The sequence below is a fragment of the Aythya fuligula genome, chromosome 3, assembly GCF_009819795.1.
Source record: "Aythya fuligula isolate bAytFul2 chromosome 3, bAytFul2.pri, whole genome shotgun sequence".
Lineage (NCBI taxonomy): Eukaryota > Metazoa > Chordata > Aves > Anseriformes > Anatidae > Aythya > Aythya fuligula.
This window is the reverse complement of record NC_045561.1, coordinates 24,515,849-24,536,018: the sequence shown is the minus strand read 5'-3', so window position 1 is coordinate 24,536,018 and position 20,170 is coordinate 24,515,849. Positions and strand designations below refer to the sequence as shown.

Genomic DNA, 20,170 nt, shown 5'->3' with positions numbered 1-20,170 from the left:
TTTGCTAATAAACGTATGAAAATGAGTTAGACTGGGTACACATTGGCCCCATTTTCCTCTTAGCAGTCAGCTCAAATTAATCTTTTTTCAGCAGAACAGGAGAGCTTCACCTGTTGACATCATTAAGGCGGAACCAGTTGAAATAAAGATGAGCTTTGGTTTGTGTCAATTCATGTAGTTTGGCAATGAATACGAGAGCTCCTGGAGAAATGTGCTGACTTTTAATAACTACTGGTTAAGTTCTGATATGGTGGAAGTGAAATGTGAACAGTCTGATTCTATCTATTGACACCATGTGTAGCCTTCACTCAGCTGGCCAAAATACTGTTGCACCTGCACAATGATGGATTACTCATGAGGATGAGAAATGACTGATGAGCTTTGGATGCTTTTGTCATAATTAGCAGTGATCTGAGATTGCTGGGGATAACTTTAATAACAATCACTTTTAGTAATTCGGTTCTGCCTTCGATCTCAGGAGGTGCAGCTGGTGCTGCAGCTGGGTGCCCTCAGCCTTCCCCTCGCCACAGGCTGTGGGGTCAGCCTGCCCGTGCCAGCACTCCCCCGTTGATAGACAGTCGCTGGCTGCTTTAACGTGGGGTAACGGAGCGGTTCCTCGTTAGCCGCCTCCCCGGGCTTCCCCGCTGCTCCGTTAAGCTGAAACTCTTTGCGCAAATTGGGATTTCCGCTGGGCGCTGTGGGCTGCCGGCCGTGCCGCTGCCCGCCCTTCTTTCCAGCGCCCCTCAGCTCCGCTCCCGCCCTCCCGCCGGAAGTGACGCAGCCGCCGCCTTGCACTCAGCCGCAGCCATGGCGGCGTCCCGGCGCGCCGCGGAGCCGTTGCCCGGGTGCGTCAGCGCGCGCCTTGCTCCCCCCCCCCTCCCCTCCCCTATCCCCTCAGCCGCTCGCGCGGCGGCCGTTGGCCGTTACGGTTGGCCGTTAACGCCGCTCCCCTCCCCTCCCGCGCAGGGCCGGCGGCGACTACGTGGTGGGGCAGGTGCTCGGCAGCCTCTGCCCCGGCGCCGGGGCGGCGGCGCGGCCCCTGGACGGCCTCTTCCGCGCCGCCGCCCCGCCGCCCGTGCTGGTGGCCGTGCCCAGGGTGAGTCCGCTCTGCCGGGGGGGCGGGCACGTGGTGGCGCTCTAAATAAATCGTAACTCACAAAGCAACCATAAGGTGTTTCTGGAGTTTTGTTGTTCAAGTTAGTTTCTTGTAACTTTTTTTTTCAAGGAAAATAAGAAGAGAAAGCATGCGGAAGTGGAGAAAGCATCAGAAGATCAGAGCTCGTCTAACAAGCAAGAACCTCCTGTAAAAGTGAAGAAAACGGGAAAAAAGGAACTTTCGAAAGCAGGGAAAAAGTTGGCAAACAGGTAAGTAGGTGATACCTTCTTAAAGTAGGACTAAAGAAAAAAATCCATCTAGATTAATCCTAACATTACGAGTCTAGTGAAACAACAAAGTGTTAGTCTACTATTAATCTCAACCTGGAGTTTAAGAAGATGGCTTTGAAGAAGCTTGTGGCAGCGTCCCATAGTTTGCACCAGAAGGCGATAAAATACTTCAGCTTCTTGTCGGAGGTAGGTTCTTGGTCTGCGGAATGCAGAACTGCTGTTGGAGAGCCAGCAGGGCTGGAGGTTGGAGATGCAGATGCTGCTCTCCTCTCTGGTACAAGGTGATGCTTCGAGCTGTAGTTGCCTTTATCCAGCAGTCCTGCAGTCAAAGGAGCAGAGGTGTTTTCAGTAGAAGCAAGGCACAGCCAGAGCTACTTGTCCGTAGTGCAGTGGCTACTGCTGCGATGCAGACCTGCTCTGCTAGTAGCTGTCAGCTCCCTTAAACGTGCGGAGCAACTGAAGTGCTGTCAGCTCAAGCAGGAAGCTAGTCTCTGTTCAGTTCCTGAATATCGACATTTGTTTGGTTGTAGCTCCTGAGGCTAATACCACGTCTCTGATAGTGTTGCATTTTTCATGCCCAAGAAACAGAATAATTTGTTTGGTGTTTTGGTATCAGCAGCCTTCTTGCTTATTGTTCATGCTGTTACAGCAAGTTTGTGTAGAAATCTGTTAGTGATGGATCCCAAAAGGTTGTCTGTTGTGAGTGCTGTGGATGCCAGGAAGCATAACATTTCTTCTTATTTCTGGTGTAGAAAGATTATTTCTTTCCCTTCATTTTTAGACAAAACAATGTACTTCTGAATTCTTGTTTAATTACACATAACGGTGAGTTCCATGGTCTGGGGCAGCAGATACCTGACCGCTCCATAATATAGAAAACTATGTATATGTAATGCATAACAGGCAAAAATGTTTGAAAATTTACATTGAATGTAATCATTTAAAATTGTAAGTTAAAATTCCTGTCTTGGAGGGTTCAGTTCTTTTACCTCAAATGTCCTGTTTTTTTCCCCATCAATTATAATTTGCTTGTCTTTTTCTGAAAAGGGAGAGTGCTTTAGAACAGGCAGATGAAGAAGAGGAGCAAAAACTATTTCAAAGCAAAGCGAAACGGACTTCTCGTGCCATCGCCAAAAGTGGTGTTAATTCAGAAACTCTAAAACAACAAAAGAAAAAAAATGAGGCAGAAGAAATGATAAAAAACAAAAGAACGGTGTTTGTGGGAAACCTACCTGTCAACTCCACTGCTCAGGTACGTGAGTGGATTCTGGCAGCTGAAAGAATGAAAAGGCTGATGAAAGTTACCTTGGTTTAAGGGATTGTTTCCTCATGAGAACTTGTATGTGCTTGTGACTAAAATTGCTTTTTGTGAAAGCAGGTAATAACGCTCAGCAGTAACCATTAGAGGCAGCCTCTTCTGGCTTAGTGGGGTTGAGCTTTTTACAGCAGTGGCTGCAGTTGCTCTTTCTTTGGTAGAAGATTTCTTTTGGTTGATTTCTTTTTCAATTTAATAATGCTTAATAAATAACAACTGCAAGTACAAAGCTTAAATCTGCTTCTGATTTTGAACATAAATAATATTTCAGATGGTTGCCTAAAATATTTTAAATTTATACCTTCCTCTATACTTAGGGGTGTGAATTCAGTTTTGGCAGTCTCTAACATAAGCTGCTGCTACGGGAAGTACAGAAGTAGTTACAAGTTGCTTATTTTTAGTAGTCCGTAAATATACCTTGTATGAGTGAAATGAAAATAGTGTAAAAATCTTACTAGTAATTAAGTGTTCAACAATAATTGTTGTCAGGATGCAAAAATACATTGAATATCTGTAATGTTTTCTGTTCAGATGCTGAAATCCCTTTTTAAAGAATATGGACAAATAGAATCCATTCGATTCCGTTCTGTGGTACGTTATTTCTTCCACGGTTACGTGGCATTTACTATCATGACCTTACAGGATAGTGTTTATAAGGGTTGTACGTTCATTAAATCAGAAGTGGGTGTGGGTGGGTACATTTTACCATTAGAAGAAGCCCTGGAGATTTTACCAGAGAGGCACCACAGGTGCATCTTTCCTTTCATCACATTTGACGCTTTCTGTAACAGCAGTTTGTACAGTTGGAGCTGTGTTTTCTGTCCCAGAAGGAAGCCTGTATTATTGGGGGTTTAACTAAGGTATTGTTTAGCTGTTCTTAAATTACAGGAGCTAAGGAGTATTGATTGTGAATCACTGTACTGGGTACAACAGTTGAAGATAATTGTCTTGGAACTCAAGAAACATAACAGATCAGGTTAAAGCCAGCTGTGTAATTTTAAGCTACTTCTAGATCATCTCTGAGAATATCCATTTACATCAGCTGCTCTGTGTACTGGCTACATTATTCTGGGTGGGAGTGGAACCCGTTTGACTTCTTGTCTTTGAGAGCAAGCATTTAAGATAAATTGACACTAGTTAACATAAGCTCTTTTTATTTTAAAGGTTCCAGCAGAAGACACTTTATCCAAAAAGTTAGCAGCAATAAAGTAGGTTCTGCTTGTGAGTTTCATGCTTTATTTTTTAAGGCAAAAATGATCTTTAAATGTTCTTACATATATAGCTATATTCATTTTTTCTTTTGTTTCTTTGACTTCTGAAATTACCTTTGTGTGTATGCACGTTTTTTGAGAAGTAAAAAGGTATTATGTGCCCAGTATAGCAGTAAGGAATTAATTGTTAGGTTGTCTACCTCCTTGCTGAAATACAAGTGCAGTAATTGTCTTTAATTCCTTCGGGTGTATTTCTGCACTGAGGACGCTCAATCTGGGTGCAAATAGAAGCTAAGATGTACAGTGGGACTTCCTTGGACATAAGGAGCTTCTCAGCCTTTAAGAGAATTGAATTTGCTCCTGTGTGCAAAACAGAGGAGATATAAACATGTTTAACAAGTGTTTCTGCACTGCACAGTATTTCAGAATTATTTAAATACATGTCTTTTTCCTGTTCCAGGCGTAAGATTCACCCTAACGTGAAGTACATTAATGCTTACATTGTATTTAAGGAAGAATGTGACGCCATTAAGGCTCTAAAAAAGTAAGTCTTGGTTTTGCTCCTCATGTTGAAAGCGCAGAGTGTGAAGGGATAAATTTAAACTGCCTCCTGTCTTTTGCTTGAATTAAAATATTTTTTTTCAAACTTAAAAAGTAAATTTGCTTTTGGAAGAGTACTATGCAGGGACACTGTAAATTAAATATTACCTTTTTCTTTTGACTCCAAAAGAAACGGAACAGAAATTGCTAGTGGATTTCACATCAGAGTTGACATCGCATCAAAAAACAGTTTGGTGAGTAATGTTTGTGACTCAAAGTAATTTTCTGTTTTTTCTTGTAACAAGTAACATAGTGTCTTACCTCTTCCTTGTTTTCTTTAGCATGACAATAAACGTTCTGTATTCTTGGGAAATCTCTCATATGGTAAGTAAAATGGATTTTCATACCTCATTATTTAACACTTTTTGGAATATGTTGACATTAGGATTTTCTTTATTTATTGTTATTTCAGGGTATCTTGTTTAGATAGCTAAATATCACTTACTGGAATTGTTAAAATAGTAGTTTTATATTTTGACTGAAACACCTAATGGGGTAAGTTTCCAGCAAGTGCTGCAGATGAATTTTCTTCTGTTACATTTCAGTAACTACAAGCACTTTTATTTCTTGTTGTTACTCAATGTTTCTTAAATATGACCAAACTGCATAGAGCCATAGTGTAATAAACTATCAGACACGTGCTGGAACTTGTTTGTGAACCACTTCCAAACGACACACAGTTAGGGCTGTTTTTGATGCTGTCTGTGAGCCATGGGCTGAGTGGCTCTGTCCAGGCAGCTGCTGGCAATGGGTTGTTGTGGAGGTGCTTGCTGTGCAGTTTGGGTGAGTGCCTAGTGGGTATTCAGCTGCTTCTGAGTAGATGAAGGGATCGCTGCCGGGTGTGGTCTGCACGAGGGTATTGATGGAGTCAGGATGCTTGGGATGAGCATCTTGCTTTGGGATGGTGTGGATGTGTAAATATGCAGGGTGATGCCCCGTGCTGATGACCTGACACAGAACTGCTGTCACGTACTGCTCGTGGTCGTGCTGAAATAAATGGGTCTGGGGCTTCACACTAAAACGTGACCTGTCGGAAAATCTGAGAAGTGAGAAATCTGAGTTTGGTGAGGTTTCTCTGCTGTGTGCAGCTTGTGTCAGTGCTGTCTATGCTTCTGTGCCTCCTGCAGAAAAGAACAGTTTGGGCATTCGCAGTGCTCTGGAAATGACTTCAGCACCTTGAACTGCACACTGAGGTCCCATCGTTGCAATTAAACCTGTACCATTACATTCAGACCCTCCCGTAGCACAGATGCAATTTTGGCTGTGTAAAGGGACTTACCACAGGTTGAAGTGTAGCTGTACAGAAAAGAGAGTAACCTATGTTTTAGTAGTGCTGCATCACACCTGTCTTTCTGGTTGGATATGTATGAGACCGAGAATGCTGGTAATGGCCACACGTGAGGCTCAGTAATATTAATCCCGTCTCCCCCATCCAGGTCAGTGAGCATGACCTTCAAGACCTGCCAGCTCAAGCTCGGTATCATCAGTTAGTAATTCTTAGAAACAGATTCCAGCATAAGAAGGAGCTACAAGAATCTTAATGAATCTTCATTTTCAGTATTTTCAAATCATAAATGAAATTATTTTTTAAAAATCTTTTGATCTTTGCCTTCATTCTCCTTTGTGATTTGTATTGTACTCTTCAAAGCTAGCAAATCGGTGAGTGTCAAAGTAAACAGCCCTTTATAAAGTCTGCATTGTCAACTAGCTGGTATTTTTCTGAACCACCAATACTTATGCACTGATGCATGAAATTTTCTATCTAAATACATATATTGTGTACCTAAGGTGGTAAAATATAAAATATTTGGATTTGGGGTAGGCTTTTAAAGTGGTCTCTCTGACTGAGGAGACGTCTGTTTTATTGTGTTTCCTGCAGACATCAGCGATGATGCCGTGAGAGAACACTTTGCTGACTGCGGAGATGTGGTAGCAGTGCGAATTGTGCGAGACAGGCAGACCGGCATGGGGAAGGGCTTTGGCTACATTCTCTTTGAGGTACGTATGTATGGCACACTCAGGACACTGGGAATTCTTCAAAGTCTGAGCTGGGATTTGCTTTTACAGCCTTTTCTGACCTTTTGCTATTTTGGATATGTATGTGATATGTGGTAGCGTTGTTTTGTACCTTAAAAGTAGCTTGGAAGACCGGTCCTGTGGAAGCTCATGAAAGCAGACCATTTTAGGTAAAGTACAAAGAAAAGCTGCAAAACATTGGGGTTAAAGAAATGACCTTTAAGGAAAAGATTTATAGGAGGAAAAGATGGGTTTGCTTGGTGTAACTGCAACATTCTCCCATTTCTTGTTTCAAAATATAAGTGCAATTCTTTTTCTCCTGCCAGTTCTGTGGCTAGTTCTGCCCATTTAGGCTTTGTATGACTTGCTTCTCGTATTTTTCTCCCAGCCTCATCTTCCTTAGCTTACCTCCTGCAGCCCAAGACCTTGTTTTTTTTTTACCAGTTTCTCCTTTCTGCCTCTGTCTCTCACGCCTCGTGTCAGCTGTTTCAGAGCTCATTTTCAAGAGCTCATTTTCATGGCAGCCGCGTGTCGGGAGGTCCCCAGCCGGCAGCGTGCTGAGGCTAAGGTGCGTGCCTGTTCCCACAGAACACGGACGCCGTGCATCTGGCTCTGAAGCTCAACGACTCGGCCCTGCAGGGGAGGAAGGTGCGTGTGAAGCGCTGCCTGGAGCAGGGGAGCGCGGCGCGGCGAGCCGCCGGCCAGCCCCGCGGCCCCAAGGGCAGGGCTCGCAGCGCGGCACCCAGCGGCAGCGTGCACGGCGCCTCCTTCGTGGGAGAGAAGGCAGCGCCCTGCGCACGGGGCGCCAAGACCAAGAGACTGCGAAAAGGCGCTGCCAAGAGGAAACCTGGGAAGAAGAAATAGCGCAGGACGCGGCGCTTCTCGTTAATAAAGCCTCGGTGCGGAGCCGCTCGCCGGGTGCTCTGCGTGCTGCCTCCGCCCAGCCGCGCTGCCTGTCTGCACCCGGAGCTCGCCGGCCGCGCATGCGCCGTGGGGCGGGGCGGGAGCGCGGCGGCGGCGGCCGATGACGCGAGTGGGTGGGGGTGGGGTCGCGTCGGAAGCGCGTCGCGGCGTCGCCTTCCGCTGCCCGCCCGGCCCAAGGTGCCTGCGGAGCTCGGCGGCGCCGGCGGGGCCGTCGGTGGGCGCCGCGCGCCATGATGGTGGGCAGGACCAGCGCCATCGCCGCGGGGCTCTGCGGGGCGCTCTTCATCGGCTACTGCATCTACTTCGACCGCAAGCGGCGCAGCGACCCCAACTTCAAGAGCCGCCTGCGGGAGCGTGAGTGTCCGTGCCGCGCAACGGGCACCGACGGCTCCCCCCCCGCGCCGCGCCGCCGTTGCAGCCGTTACGGCCGTTGCGCCCCTTCCCGCCCGGGCCCGGCACGTGGCGGCCGCGCGGCGCCCTCCCGCCGGCGGGAAGCAGCGGCGGGGGTGGGGGAGGGGGACGGGGGGCGCCCTGAGGGGGGGGGGTGGAGGGGGATTTAGGGGGCTGCGTCTCGCCCCCGCCGCATTCTGAAACCCTCCTGGTGGCCTCGGCCCTGGCCGCCAGGATAAGAAAGAATGCCAGAGGAAAAGGGCGATCATCCAAAACGTGGAGCTCCGCCCGTGGCTCGCCGTTATTTCACGTCCTCGACACTGGTTCCGTGTCACGGCCATCGGTGGGCGCCCCGAGGAGCCCAAACGGGCCCCTCCTGCCGTGGGCAGAGGGGTAGTCACCCTGCAGTAACCCAGCAGCTCAGAAAGCACTCCAATTGCCAGAAATCGCTCAGATTCCCAGGGTAGACTTTTCCCCAGCAAGCGCCCCCAGCGTGGCGGCCGTTCCAGTGACGGCCGAGGCCGTGCTCACGTGGGGAGCACCGCAGCAGCACGGTGTGGTGGTGGCCTGGCCTCCAGGCACTTCTCACCCCATGCTGCAAGGCAGGCATCGACGATTTTCAGTATAGCGAGCTGGAGTTCATTTGTCTCGCACCAGAAACCTAGGTTTCAGCGGTGTAATCGGCTGTGTAGGAGAGAGGGTACTGGATTACATAAGATTTTTTACAGAACCATCGAAAGCGATCTTTGCATCCTGTTGTTTTCGTTAGGTGGGCTTCTGCCAAGTATAATGTTCTGAACAAACCTTAGGCTGGCTCTAAAAATTCTGCTGAGGGACTTGCTGGGATTAAGAACTGACTTTTTCTTTAAAAGTGGAAAAAATCTGCTGTGTTTTGGTAAGAAGTAGCTGTTCTTTGGAAAACTTAACTGAAAGACCTCAGATCCTTCAGTGTGATACGCTGAGCTGCTTCTGGTTGTGAGGCTTTAGGTAATATTCAGGACGCAATGCTGTAACTTTGCAGCTTGGAGGCTTCTGTGGTGTTATCAGTGACCAGATCATTACAGAATTTTTGCCGTTGGATGGTAAAGCTCGCTCTGAGATACTGGGCAAAAGCAAGGTCCAGTGCAGCAGCCATTCCTTGGGTGAAGATGTGCTGCTTCTTGGGCAACAGCAGGAGCGTTGTATTAAAAAACTGGAAACCATCTTTACAATGGGTAAACATTCCTAGGATAAGAATATTTTTCAGCCTCTGTAATGCAGTGTCACCAGACTTTAGGAGGGACAGGGGCTCCCACGTGTCAGCAGTTTTCCAGTTATATTTGCTCAAACACTGGCAGACAAATGAAGATCTGATACTATTTTGCCATCCCAGTTACATTTTATATCCTTTTTTTTGGGATGTGCTAGGGCTAAATATTGCATTGGGAAATCCCATAGTAAAAATGAAGTGCCTGGATTCAGGTTTCAGGAAAAAAATGGACGTCTCCAAGGATGCGGGGACTTTGGTTTTCCAGATGTCTTAATCTTGCTTAATTAGTGGGTATGGTGTTCTTATTTCAGTTTTTGTGTTCCTAGTTCTGGTCCTTAATTGTATTTAATCTTGGGACCAGAAGATTGTAACACTGTAAACACCTGGAGCTGGCTAGTTTCTGCAGCTTTAGTTTAAGATGATAAGATTTTACATGTGTTTGCTGTTCTCCTTGAATACACAAGGCGCAACTGCTTTGTGTGCAAGTAGAGACAATGGTCTCCCTCACCTGAGAGAGAGGAACATAGGAGGTGGGCACCACAGCTGGGAGATGGAGAGGCAAAGGGTTTTGGGTCGGTGTTGTGGGACTGGTCACGAAGGTGCTGGTGCGGCTCAGGACTTTTGCAAATCATGCCTGAGTGTCAGGTTGCTGGTTTGCATTTGAAACATTTTTTCCCATACTCACGAGCTGTGCCTGAAAAACCTGCAAGTCCCGTGCTGTTCGAGAGCTGGTTTTATATGGGTGCTCGTGGGTCTCCATTGTATCTAAATTCCTTCTATGAAAGATGGCTAAGGCTTTGTCTTTCCCCTTTTTAGATTGCAGTGATGTCTTTAGAACAGAGGGAGGTTTTTCCTTTTATTGTAGATCCTTGAGATAAAACAAAAAATTGGTCTTCCTCCTCTCTCATTACCTGAGCCACTGCTTTTTTTTGGTGTATTTTAAATGCAACTTTTGGCTGTTGTTTGAAAGATGTTTTAAATTTAGACACTAGTAAGAGAGGAATTCCTGCATATACTTCAGAGCTTTTTTTTTTTTTTTTTTTTTTTTTTTGTAATTCTTTTAGTTAGTGAACTTATAAAGAATCCTGTAAAACGCATAAAAGAAAAGAAAAGAAAAGAAAAATTGCACAGTAGTCAGACCTCAAAGATTCTGTAGGTCAATGTTAAATCTTAGAATCTCGGTGATTCTTAATGCTCCTTCATTAGTCTTTGGTTGAAGTGTATGGTTTCATACGTTTGTGATCAGTAGTCAAAAGCTTTTATTAAAAATTTATAGTTGCCAGTATATGTCGATATTTCTTTATCTCTGAATGCTTACCCTGGTGACTGATAGTCGATGTAATTTGTAGAAATTGTCAAGAAAGCACAATTTCCTTGTGCAAGTTCAATGATGTTTTTTTTCTGAAAGCACTACAGCTGCAATGTGGCTTATTTTTATAGTGAAACATTCCACTTGTATTTCTTATCTTCATTTTGATTTCATCTTTGAGATTTAATGTATTAGGAAAACTGGCATGCCAGTTAGTGTAGTGCAGTTTCAAGTTTTTTCTAAAGCATTAAGTTACACAAACTCAAAGTGGGCTAACCGAAGGCACTTTCAAAACTTTCAAAAGACAAATTTGTCTTTAATATTGCAAACAACTATAATCATGTAATTGTACTGAGCTAGGATTCTGTACGACACAAAGTATTGCTGTGTATGATGTTACAGAATACTATCCACCGGTCAATATGTTGTAGAAAGTGAAGTACAGAGGGTTATTAAGGTGTCACAGAAAAAAAAAAAAGGGTGATCCACGTAGTTAGAAATTCCCTTTATAAAAAGCATGCTTGACCTTGTCCATAAGTTTCACACATCACCTTGTCACTGCTAGGGAATGGCTTCCTGAATGTGTCCTTCATGTGGATAATCTCAAATTCTTAACTCGTGGCCATTAAAACTTGCAGTCACGTTATTTGGAAGTGTTTCCAGCATGTAAAGCTGTCTCAGAAGACACATCAGGGGTGTGACAGCTCTTCTTCATCAGTGTAGGTGTTCAAAGGGCAGACAGTGACGACACCTAGTGGTTATTTAACCACGGGCTGTATTTAAAAGTTATGTTGGTGTAATTACTTCAGTTGATGAACCAAATGACAAAAAATATTCTAAGAAAATCCCTAGAATTGTGGTAATTATACTGGGATAATTATTCTTTTTGGCATGAATAGCTGCTGCCATAAAGTATCGTTATACCTGCCTAATTGCATTAAAAGGAAGCGATATATCATTTTAATTACACTGGTTGTGCTGAAGTGCTACAGTTTTCTGTTGCAGATCAACTTTATGCCTTCAGGTTGGATGATTAAGTCTGTAAACGTTTGTTCCATCTGTAAACATTTACTCTCCTTGGGTATTTAATTTCACGAACGTGTGTGTTCGTATGGCTTTTGCAGCAGGATGGGGAGATGCTGCCACCTCTTTGACTAGTTCCCAAGCCCGTGCCATTGCAAAACAGCTGGGAAAGAACACGTATGTGCTGCCACCTGCTACAGCTTCTCTTGGTGGTGCATTGTGTATTTTCAAGTGAAAGTGGCTCAAGGTTAGATAGCAGCTCTTCTGTGTCTAATGGTTGCTAGAAAGTCATGCAGAGAAATCTTGTATTAGCTTAATTCTCTTCTCAGTGCTTGTGTAATGCACGAGGTACGCCCTCCTGCAGGCCCTGTGGGGTTGGTGTTTACCAAAGCCAGGAGAAGGATTGTCATTTTGAGTCAGTGTGTCACCGCCAGCCCTCCTTCTTAGGCCTCTAAATGATATTCTGGTGCAGAGCGTGGGTTGCAGTCTTGTGTTCATCCTTCAGTGCTTTGAATATATTCCCAGTTTCTTATTTCGAAAATAACTTTGACTTGTTCACTGTTTAGGACTATAATCTGAAGACTTTCTAAATTTCAAATTAAAAACACATGATATTTTTATTCTTACAGGAAGGAAGAAACAGAAGCTTGCCAAAGAGAGAGCAGGGCTTTCCAAGGTAATACTGTGCTCAATAACGCAGTGCGATTTTTGAAAAATGTTTCGTTTATACCAGGTTTAGTTGTGAAGTATGTTTAAAGGCCAACTTGTCTATTTCAGCTCTGGTATTACAAACACTTCTGCAAATATCCAGTCTTCAGATATTTTAACAATTTCACAAATAACCATATGAAATGATTGTTCACTTTTCAAGTCAAATAGAGGCCTTGTACTAGAAAGTATAACGTTTCCTGTGTGCCTTGAGGGTGTTTTCCTCTTTGTAGTATGTCCATAAGTACTTAGATTTAAAAGCTGTTGATGGGATACAGCTACAGCTGAGCTTGGCAGTTTTTTGGTGTAGGAATTTGATTTGCTTCTCCCTTATTGCCAATGGATCCTTTATGAAGAGTTAAATATATCTTAGCTGATTTTAATAGTTGCAATGAACATTACTTAGAATTTTTATTTGCTATGAAACTGTGTACATAATAAACTGAGTAGAGGTATTTCGGACTCTGGCCCTCTATGAACGCGTGATGCAATAGTTTGAGACTTGAGTCTGATTTTCAAAAACATTCTGCATAAGTTTAACTCGATGGTGATACTTTTAATTTCCTTTGTGAGTTTCTGTGTAAAAGTGTGGCTGTTCATGTTTGGTTTTAGTTGAGAATTATCTCTGCTGAATTATTAACTAATGTTTAAGGGCCAGCTTCAGTTTTACTATGTGTGTTACAGTTGCCTGATCTGAAAGATGCTGAAGCAGTTCAGAAGTTTTTCCTTGAGGAAATCCAGCTTGGCGAGGAACTACTAGCTCAAGGTAATAGCATAAATTTTTTTGAAGGGTAAGTTGTAAAAATGATTTTTCTTTTTCTAGAAAATGATTTCTGTACACTAAGATCTTCTGGGAGTCAGATTTACCTAAGTAAATCTGGTTGCTCATTTCGAACCTTCTATGTTGAGAAGCTTCAACAAGGGAGAAGAAAAGAATTGTGTGGATTGATTCTAAGTAATTTAATGAATTGTTGGTGAATGCTGTATGTAAATACTTCATCCTTTGGAAGAAGTTTGATTTCAAACATGATTTGTCATGCAGGTGAATATGAGAAAGGTGTTGATCACTTGACCAATGCCATTGCTGTGTGTGGACAGCCGCAGCAGCTACTACAAGTTCTACAGCAGACTCTTCCACCACCAGTGTTTCAAATGCTTCTAACTAAGCTCCCTACAATAAGCCAGGTATGTGAAACATTCCCTGTTAATGAGGTTGAAAACTAATTAAACTACTTCTGTCATCAACTACATCAGCCTTGAGTATTGTTTTTGGTAACATGGTTTTTGTATAGGTTCAGTTAGATTAAAAGGAGCTCTTTAACCTAGAACATTAACAAATATTTATGAAAATATCATGCAGCATTGATAGCAAGCAGGGCAAAACAGAAATAGAAAACTTTTCTTATGCATAGGGTATGCTAAGCTCTTCCAAAGCAGAGACATCTACAGGCATCTTAGTGTATAAGCAGATCCACTGTTTTCCAGGTGGAAGTTGGATGTCAGAAAAGGGAGACCTTTTTTGCACTGGGTCTTGATTTTATTTTATTTTTTTAAATTACATATAAGTACCTGTAAGTGGTATAAAAACCTATCAGAATGAATCTGTTGTTTCTGCTAGACTATTGCTTCCAGGCCAGCTATCAACATGGGATGTTAACTAGCACCAGAGCACGTGACAGTTTTGGAAGCTTAGTGGTATTCCTGATGACAAAAGTGCTGGTAGCTAGGTGTATAAAATACCCTCTCTTTTTCAACTGTGGTACTGTGCATGTAATGTTGATAATATGCTAGCAAGCGAGTCTGTTCTAAAATAAATAATAGAAATCTTACCTTCTGGAAGTGCAAGGGAGCTCCCTTGTGATGTTACCTCAAATAAGGCAGAGACTTGGTGCTGTTTATCAGTCAGCTTCATTACAGCTCAGGCCTGGTAACATTGCAGGTTAAGGCCCGTATCGTTAGCACTGAAAAGCACTGGATACACAAGATGTAAAGGTCTGGGGAAGCAATGGAGCAAAAAAAGTTTCATAAGAGAACAGTGCCAAAAACCACACAGAGGTCATCACTTGAGGCTGACAGGATATTATTTATCTGGCTTCGGCTTTGGTAGGTATTGCCCAGTATACAATTTCTACAGAACTGGCTTCAAAACCTTTTGTCAAATAGATTACAATTTTTAACAGATGAATCAGCTTGCTCAGTAGTTACACTGCTTAATTTTCAGTGTAAAACTAAGTTGCTTGATAATCAGTTGCCTAATGTCAATTTTATGTAATTGTGAATGAGTTTTTCTCCTTCTTACAGAGAATTGTAAGTGCACAGTGCTTGGCTGAAGATGATGTTGAATGAGGTCTCACCACAACAGGGGAAAAAAGTGTTTTCTTACCCCAGAAGATGAGCATCAGTAGGGGGATAAAGGGGCAAACATAGTAGTTAATGGACTGTGTACCACATCGGGTTCTACCAGAGTTAAAAATAACTTTGTGTAGGTGGGTTTCGCAGGATTTTATTTATTACCCCAGTGAAAAGTGTATTTTGATAAGAATTCATTTTATAAATACACTGTGTTGAGTTATCAAAGTATCACTAACTTCGTTATTAAATATGCAGTTGTAATGTTGTACATATAAAGACATAAAACTACAACCTATTGAAAACCCAATGCTCATTTTTGAAAAAACAAACAAACAAACAAAAAGTTATGGCAATAAAGATTTATCTGCACTTGTGTGTCCCTATAGTACTACTTTAAATTTCAGAACATTTGGGTGTCAGAGCAAATGATCTAAAAATGACTTAACATTAAAATTTATTTTTAATGTTATGGCTGGTCTTCCAATGCTTCTAATTAAAAACCTCATGTAATTTCTCAAAAAAAAAGAAAAAATAGGTGTGTGATCATTTAAGCTGTAGCTGGTCACTTTAAAAAGCGATGAAATCAGAATGGTACTAGGTGACTGGTTGCAGAAAGAATGACACATCTGTTTGTCAGGTACAATAACACCTGTTGTGATGCAAGGCAAAACTGTATCTGCCAAACAGGAAAGCTCTGTTAGTGCAAGTGTCTGAAATAAAGCTGCTAGGAGTAGAACCTTGGACAGATTTTAAGAGCACAACAATTGGTTTGTGGAGAACCTGAAACATTTTATAAGATAATCAACATTTCAATCTCTAGTTTTCAAGACCATAGAAGATGGTTGTTAACAGTCTTTGCCACTTGCCTTTAAAATTTTTGGACTGATACAAGTAATGCAGGTAAGATGTTGATATCCCCAGGCTAAACTAGCTAAAGCTAGTGGAATTAGAAACCCATAAAATGTCAGTACACAGTGAAAAGGAGGCAAATAATGTGTAGCCTCAAAGGTGCTTTCAAAAGATTACTTCTGCTCATTTTCTATGGGTAGGATGCAAATGTAAATTTGCATGTAAATTTGCATGTAAATTTCAAATGAAAACAGACTATCTTCTACCATTTTCTGGTTTTGTCTATGGCCACTCAGGTGGCAGAAGAAACAATTAAGAATGTAGCTTTACACTTCAGCACGGTGACTTATGCTTTAGGGTGTTTGTCTTACAGACCAGCTGATAGTTTGTGATTGTGATGCCAATACAATACTAGCAAGGTACTAGATGGCATAGTCCAAACAGAAGCGATACTCTGAATGCACTTTAGCTAACGTTCCTGTTTATTTCTGTCTCATTTCAGCCTGCTTTAAGTTTCTATAAAGGCAGATTCTTCCAAAACAGGCCTTAAAGTTTCAGAAATTGCTTATTACAGCATTTTTGAGAGCTTAAGTGGTGGATAGTTCGTGGTTATCTAGCAGTAAGACAGCAGAGTTTAGGAGTGCAAATGACTTTTGCTGAGTCTGTCAGATTGGACAATTGAATTTGTTACAGAGATATTTCACCACTAACCCCATGAAAACAGAGTGTCCCAAGATTTGAGCTGCTGTTGAAAATTTCTGTAGTGGGACAAATACTGAGGCTGATGGCTGGTATGAACAAAAACTTGTAGCTGTAATTTAGTCTTTTTGTTGTGCTTGAGTTGTTCAGGTAGCATAAGGTAGAGGTAAAACTTAGTAGCCGTGATCTTCGGGTGACAATGACTGTTTTCCTCTTTTCCTTGGTTTAGAGGGACAAAGTTATTCTGCACCTAAAATATGTAATAAAAAACATAAAAAGTTGCAGTAGGTTCTGTGTTTATAGGGAGCATTTGGGCTTTTTGGAGGAGTATGCCTTTTACTTCTTAATTTAAAGGGTTAGGAAAAATTTGTAGATTATGCTGTCAGAACTGTTCCCATATTTACCTGCTATCCTTGCTGGTGGTGGTCATTTCAGTGTAATATCTTTTTGGTTCGCCTTTTAACCTCAAGGTAAATCAAGCTGCCTTAAAACCCAAACAGTGTAAGATACCCTTCCTTCAAACCTGAATAGCTTTCTACACCCTGGTATAACATTGCCAGTTTGAATTCACAGTTTAGCTTACAGCAGTGCTTTCCTGAGCTAAGTATGTTTTAGCAAATCTGTGTGTCAGTTCTTTGATTTTGATGGAAGACTTGATGATTGTATGATTGTGTTTGCAAATGTTCATCGCTTTAATAATTGTTTTAGACGCCCATGTTATTCTAAACCTTTTTAGTTTTCTTGATCCTGGAAAGTTAGATATTGTAGGTAACATAGATTTAAATGAAGCCTTAAGAAGTACAGATCCAGTCACAAATCTTATAATCCAAAAGCACTTGCTTAGCTAATAGAAGCTCTGACACCTGATTTGAGTGCCTTGTCTAGTAGGGTGGGAATGTTGAATCCTTTTAAGAAGGCTTAATATACATATATATATTTTTTTTTCCAAAATCTGTTGAGCTAAAACTTTACAAACTGTGAAGACTTGAAGATACTGTCTAGAACGGGAGTTTGCTGTTTCTCCAGCAATGACGGGCTGCCACTGGTGTCGCTGGCATGCACAGCCCGCAGATGGAGGAGGCTGTAACTTAGGACTGGTTTCAGGCATAAGCAAAGGAGCCGGTCGTTGGACGTGCAGTGGTACTGATGGGTGTTGCTGCATCACTGGGAGCAATGCTGTTGCATTTAGCTGTGCATAATAAGACTCTTTCTTTTTGCCTGTGCAAATTAAAAAAGGTGGACATGAACTGTTGCAGGATTTGCTGCTGGTGAGCTCAGAGTTCCTGGTGCTAATATCTGTAATCTTCACTGCAGGTAAAGCTACTATTCTTTCTCCCAGAGAAGAGCCATCCTCCATTCTGTGCCTCTCCCCTTAGAGGATTCCTCGTAAAGGAGATCAGAGGTCTGTTAGTTTTATGTTGGAAGTCTCCTGTCATCAGTTATGAGCTTCTCAGGCAGCTTTTATAGCCAAAAAAAAACAACACAAAAGCAACAAAAAAACAGCTAGTTTTATGATCATGCAGGACTACCTTTGTTTGATGTCTCACCATTAAGTTTTTTAGATAATGGGATCGAGTCCAAAACCAGAGTGATCAGGCACACACTGAATCATCTGGCACTAATTTCCTTACCCTGGGGAATGACAGAATATTATTGTTGCCCTTAACTTGAAAAACGGAGAAGTCCCAGCCCTGCTGTGTAGGAGGCAGCCAGCCAGCCAGTCATCATCAAAGCTCAAGCTATTTATGCACCCAGAAGAATCTTTCTAAAATTCTATTTGTACATCTGTTGATGGTGTGTTTAAAGTCCCTTAGGCTCGACACTGGCCCTACGTGACCATTGCGTTAAAATTAATATGAGTGAAACTTCAAGGGAATCTTTGAAGTGGTCACTAAGTGCTTTTAGTGAGTATTTCAAAGGCATGTCATACTGTACACCCAAGCTTCTGAGTTTTTAAACATATACAAATATGAAAAGGGTTGATGTGAAGGAAATAATTTCTTCAAGGCTTCTGTTGTACTGAAATCTTTGGTTTTTTTCAATGTGTGTGTTTACTCTGTCCAGTACAGGTTATGGTCTCATTTGGGCAGTGACCAAAAAAACAGCCTGCCTGCACAGCAGTCAAATCTACCCCAAAGAGTGTCTTGCAAAGAGCTGAAACCTGAGTTTAGTTCATAAAGACTGGAGTAGCTTTCATCACAGCCACTCCAGAAATGGAGTTTCTGGTGGAGGTAACTACTTGCTTTTCGCAGTTGTACCCAAGCAGAGCTTCCTAGAGAAGATGTGGGCATCTGAAGCTGTTCTCAGAGGGCAGGAATCACCATGTGCTGTGTGAATGTGTGCGTGAAGCCGCAGAGAGCAGCTGGCCCTTGAGCCCTGTTTCTGTACCCAACCATCCAGCAGACTAGAACTTGACACTGGGCAATTTTTTCAAAGTATGGAGCTTTCCATTTGTGCTTAAAAGAAAAAAGTCAGGGTTTTCCCTTCTTTCCCTGCAATAGGGACATACAGGTGCTAGCTTTACAGATTATTTTCTGTCTATCTTTCAGTAAGGTTACTACTCTGTGTTTTCTGATCACTGCTGTAACCTGATAATCACGAGTTCCTAAAGGCCTGTGAGCTCTAAGCTTTGGACTCCACAGGTGTCCTTCCAGGTCCCGTTCTGTAAAGGTCAGGCCTTGATTTCATGGGTTAATAAATGCGTGTCCTGCAGCCCGTGCTGACAATTACCAGCATTTCCCTTGCGCCCTGAGGATGTTCATGATTCCTTACCTTTGGGATGAGGGGATGTCCATTAGTGCTTGCCCGCTCTGCTGGTTGCTGAATAGGGCAGTGTTACAGCCTGTAAATCCGCCTGGATGGTCCGTGCTGCGAGGCAGTTTGAGTGGCTTTCAAGCATGACATTTCTACTCTGCATGAAGGCAGAAGGCAGCTTCTGCCAGCTAGTTCTGCATCTTTTCACAACTTGGACCCTTGTGACTATGAAAACCTAATTTGCTCGCGCTATCGTTTATTGGAGCAGGTCTGAATCTAAACAGCAGAGGGCAGTTTTGCACGTTGTCTGTGCAAGCTCGTCCTGCAAAATCCTGATTTTAAGAATCTTCGCGTCTCATGGGGTGATGCAATGCAGCATTTTGTCCAGACAAATTTGGTACGGTGTATGAGATGGGGTCACTGGGGCAGCAGTGGCAGATGGTTGTACCAGTACCTAATTTTAGCACTTTAAATCCTGTGTGTTTTGTTTGTTGTGGTTACATGATGAGAAAGGTTTCCCTTCCATCCCTCAACCCAAGCCTATAACCAAGTATATAGATAAACCAGCTACGTTGTGCAGCTTGAACTCTGCAACACGCAACTGCATCTGCTTCCCTGGCATGTCAGAGATGAGTTCCTCCTGCACAGATGTAATTTTTCTGGAGGAGCTTTGAAAAAGGAGTGAAAGGAGAGCTCCTGTTACCTGCAGTAGGGGTGGAGGAGAATTCTCCAGCTGAAGCCTGGAGTCGCACTGTCTGAGGTGGGCTGTGAGAGGGGGGATATTCCCACCCCCCAAAAAATACAAAAAAAGGAGTGAGATGTTCTAAGTTGGTAATGGGATGCAGCTTTGTGGCTGGTTGAAATTCAGCCCAAGATGGCAAAATCTCCTTGTGCTTTGGCAACCACTTAGCTGACACGAAGTGAGCTGGTGGGGCCTCTGATGCCGAGGAGGCATGGTGGCACCTTGGCTTGTGACCAAATCTTAACTATTCCTGCGCTTCAGAAGTGATTTCTCTGTGCTTGGGGTGTGTTTGCAGGGGAAAGTGTATGTTGGTGCTGTACACGTAAATGGAAGTTTTCGGCCTCTGTAGTTGTCAGTCAACATATTTCTGGGCATTTAACTGGTTATTAAAAATACTTAGGAGTCTGCTTAAAACGTAGCAAATACCTACAGAAATAGAGCTGTTCAATAAAAGATATTGTCTCTGCGCACCAGGCTTCTCCTCCTTCCCTAGGTCAATCTGGATGTGTTACACCCTGTAAGATAGCCTGGAAGATACAGAAATTTGCTGTAACAAACTAAACTTTGCCTGTTCTGGCACGTATGTAAAAGAGCATTTCCTGGAGCTCTGAAACAACCTGGTTAGCATCTTTTGTTGTATTTA

General features: G+C 42.9%; 2 protein-coding genes and 1 non-coding gene across 3 annotated transcripts; all 3 read left to right on the top strand.

Annotated features, from left to right (window-relative positions):
• The first annotated feature begins 783 nt into the window (after positions 1-783).
• RBM34 (RNA binding motif protein 34) lies at positions 784-7,441 on the top strand. Its single transcript, XM_032184684.1, has 11 exons — positions 784-845; positions 967-1,096; positions 1,226-1,365; positions 2,434-2,638; positions 3,233-3,292; positions 3,866-3,909; positions 4,373-4,456; positions 4,643-4,706; positions 4,794-4,836; positions 6,392-6,510; positions 7,117-7,441. The coding sequence occupies exons 1-11, from the start codon at positions 808-810 to the stop codon at positions 7,390-7,392; spliced, it is 1,203 nt and encodes a 400-aa protein (XP_032040575.1). The 5' UTR covers positions 784-807; the 3' UTR covers positions 7,393-7,441.
• A 161-nt stretch (positions 7,442-7,602) lies between these two features.
• TOMM20 (translocase of outer mitochondrial membrane 20) lies at positions 7,603-16,879 on the top strand. Its single transcript, XM_032183813.1, has 5 exons — positions 7,603-7,806; positions 12,053-12,099; positions 12,816-12,897; positions 13,174-13,316; positions 14,433-16,879. The coding sequence occupies exons 1-5, from the start codon at positions 7,683-7,685 to the stop codon at positions 14,475-14,477; spliced, it is 441 nt and encodes a 146-aa protein (XP_032039704.1). The 5' UTR covers positions 7,603-7,682; the 3' UTR covers positions 14,478-16,879.
• LOC116488383 lies at positions 8,033-8,164 on the top strand. Its single transcript, XR_004253171.1, has one exon. It is a non-coding gene; the product is annotated as a small nucleolar RNA SNORA14 (small nucleolar RNA).
• Positions 16,880-20,170: the final 3,291 nt, after the last annotated feature.

Bases quoted from the DNA above. Each gene is read 5' to 3' on its own strand.
- RBM34 (XM_032184684.1), top strand. From the start codon at position 808: ATGGCGGCGTCCCGGCGCGCCGCGGAGCCGTTGCCCGG. The intron at 2,639-3,232 runs GTACGTGAGTGG...TTTTCTGTTCAG, and splicing joins CTGTCAACTCCACTGCTCAG to ATGCTGAAATCCCTTTTTAA. The intron at 6,511-7,116 runs GTACGTATGTAT...CTGTTCCCACAG, and splicing joins TTGGCTACATTCTCTTTGAG to AACACGGACGCCGTGCATCT.
- TOMM20 (XM_032183813.1), top strand. From the start codon at position 7,683: ATGATGGTGGGCAGGACCAGCGCCATCGCCGCGGGGCTCTGCGGGGCG. The intron at 12,100-12,815 runs GTAATACTGTGC...TGTGTGTTACAG, and splicing joins AGAGAGCAGGGCTTTCCAAG to TTGCCTGATCTGAAAGATGC. The intron at 12,898-13,173 runs GTAATAGCATAA...TTTGTCATGCAG, and splicing joins CGAGGAACTACTAGCTCAAG to GTGAATATGAGAAAGGTGTT.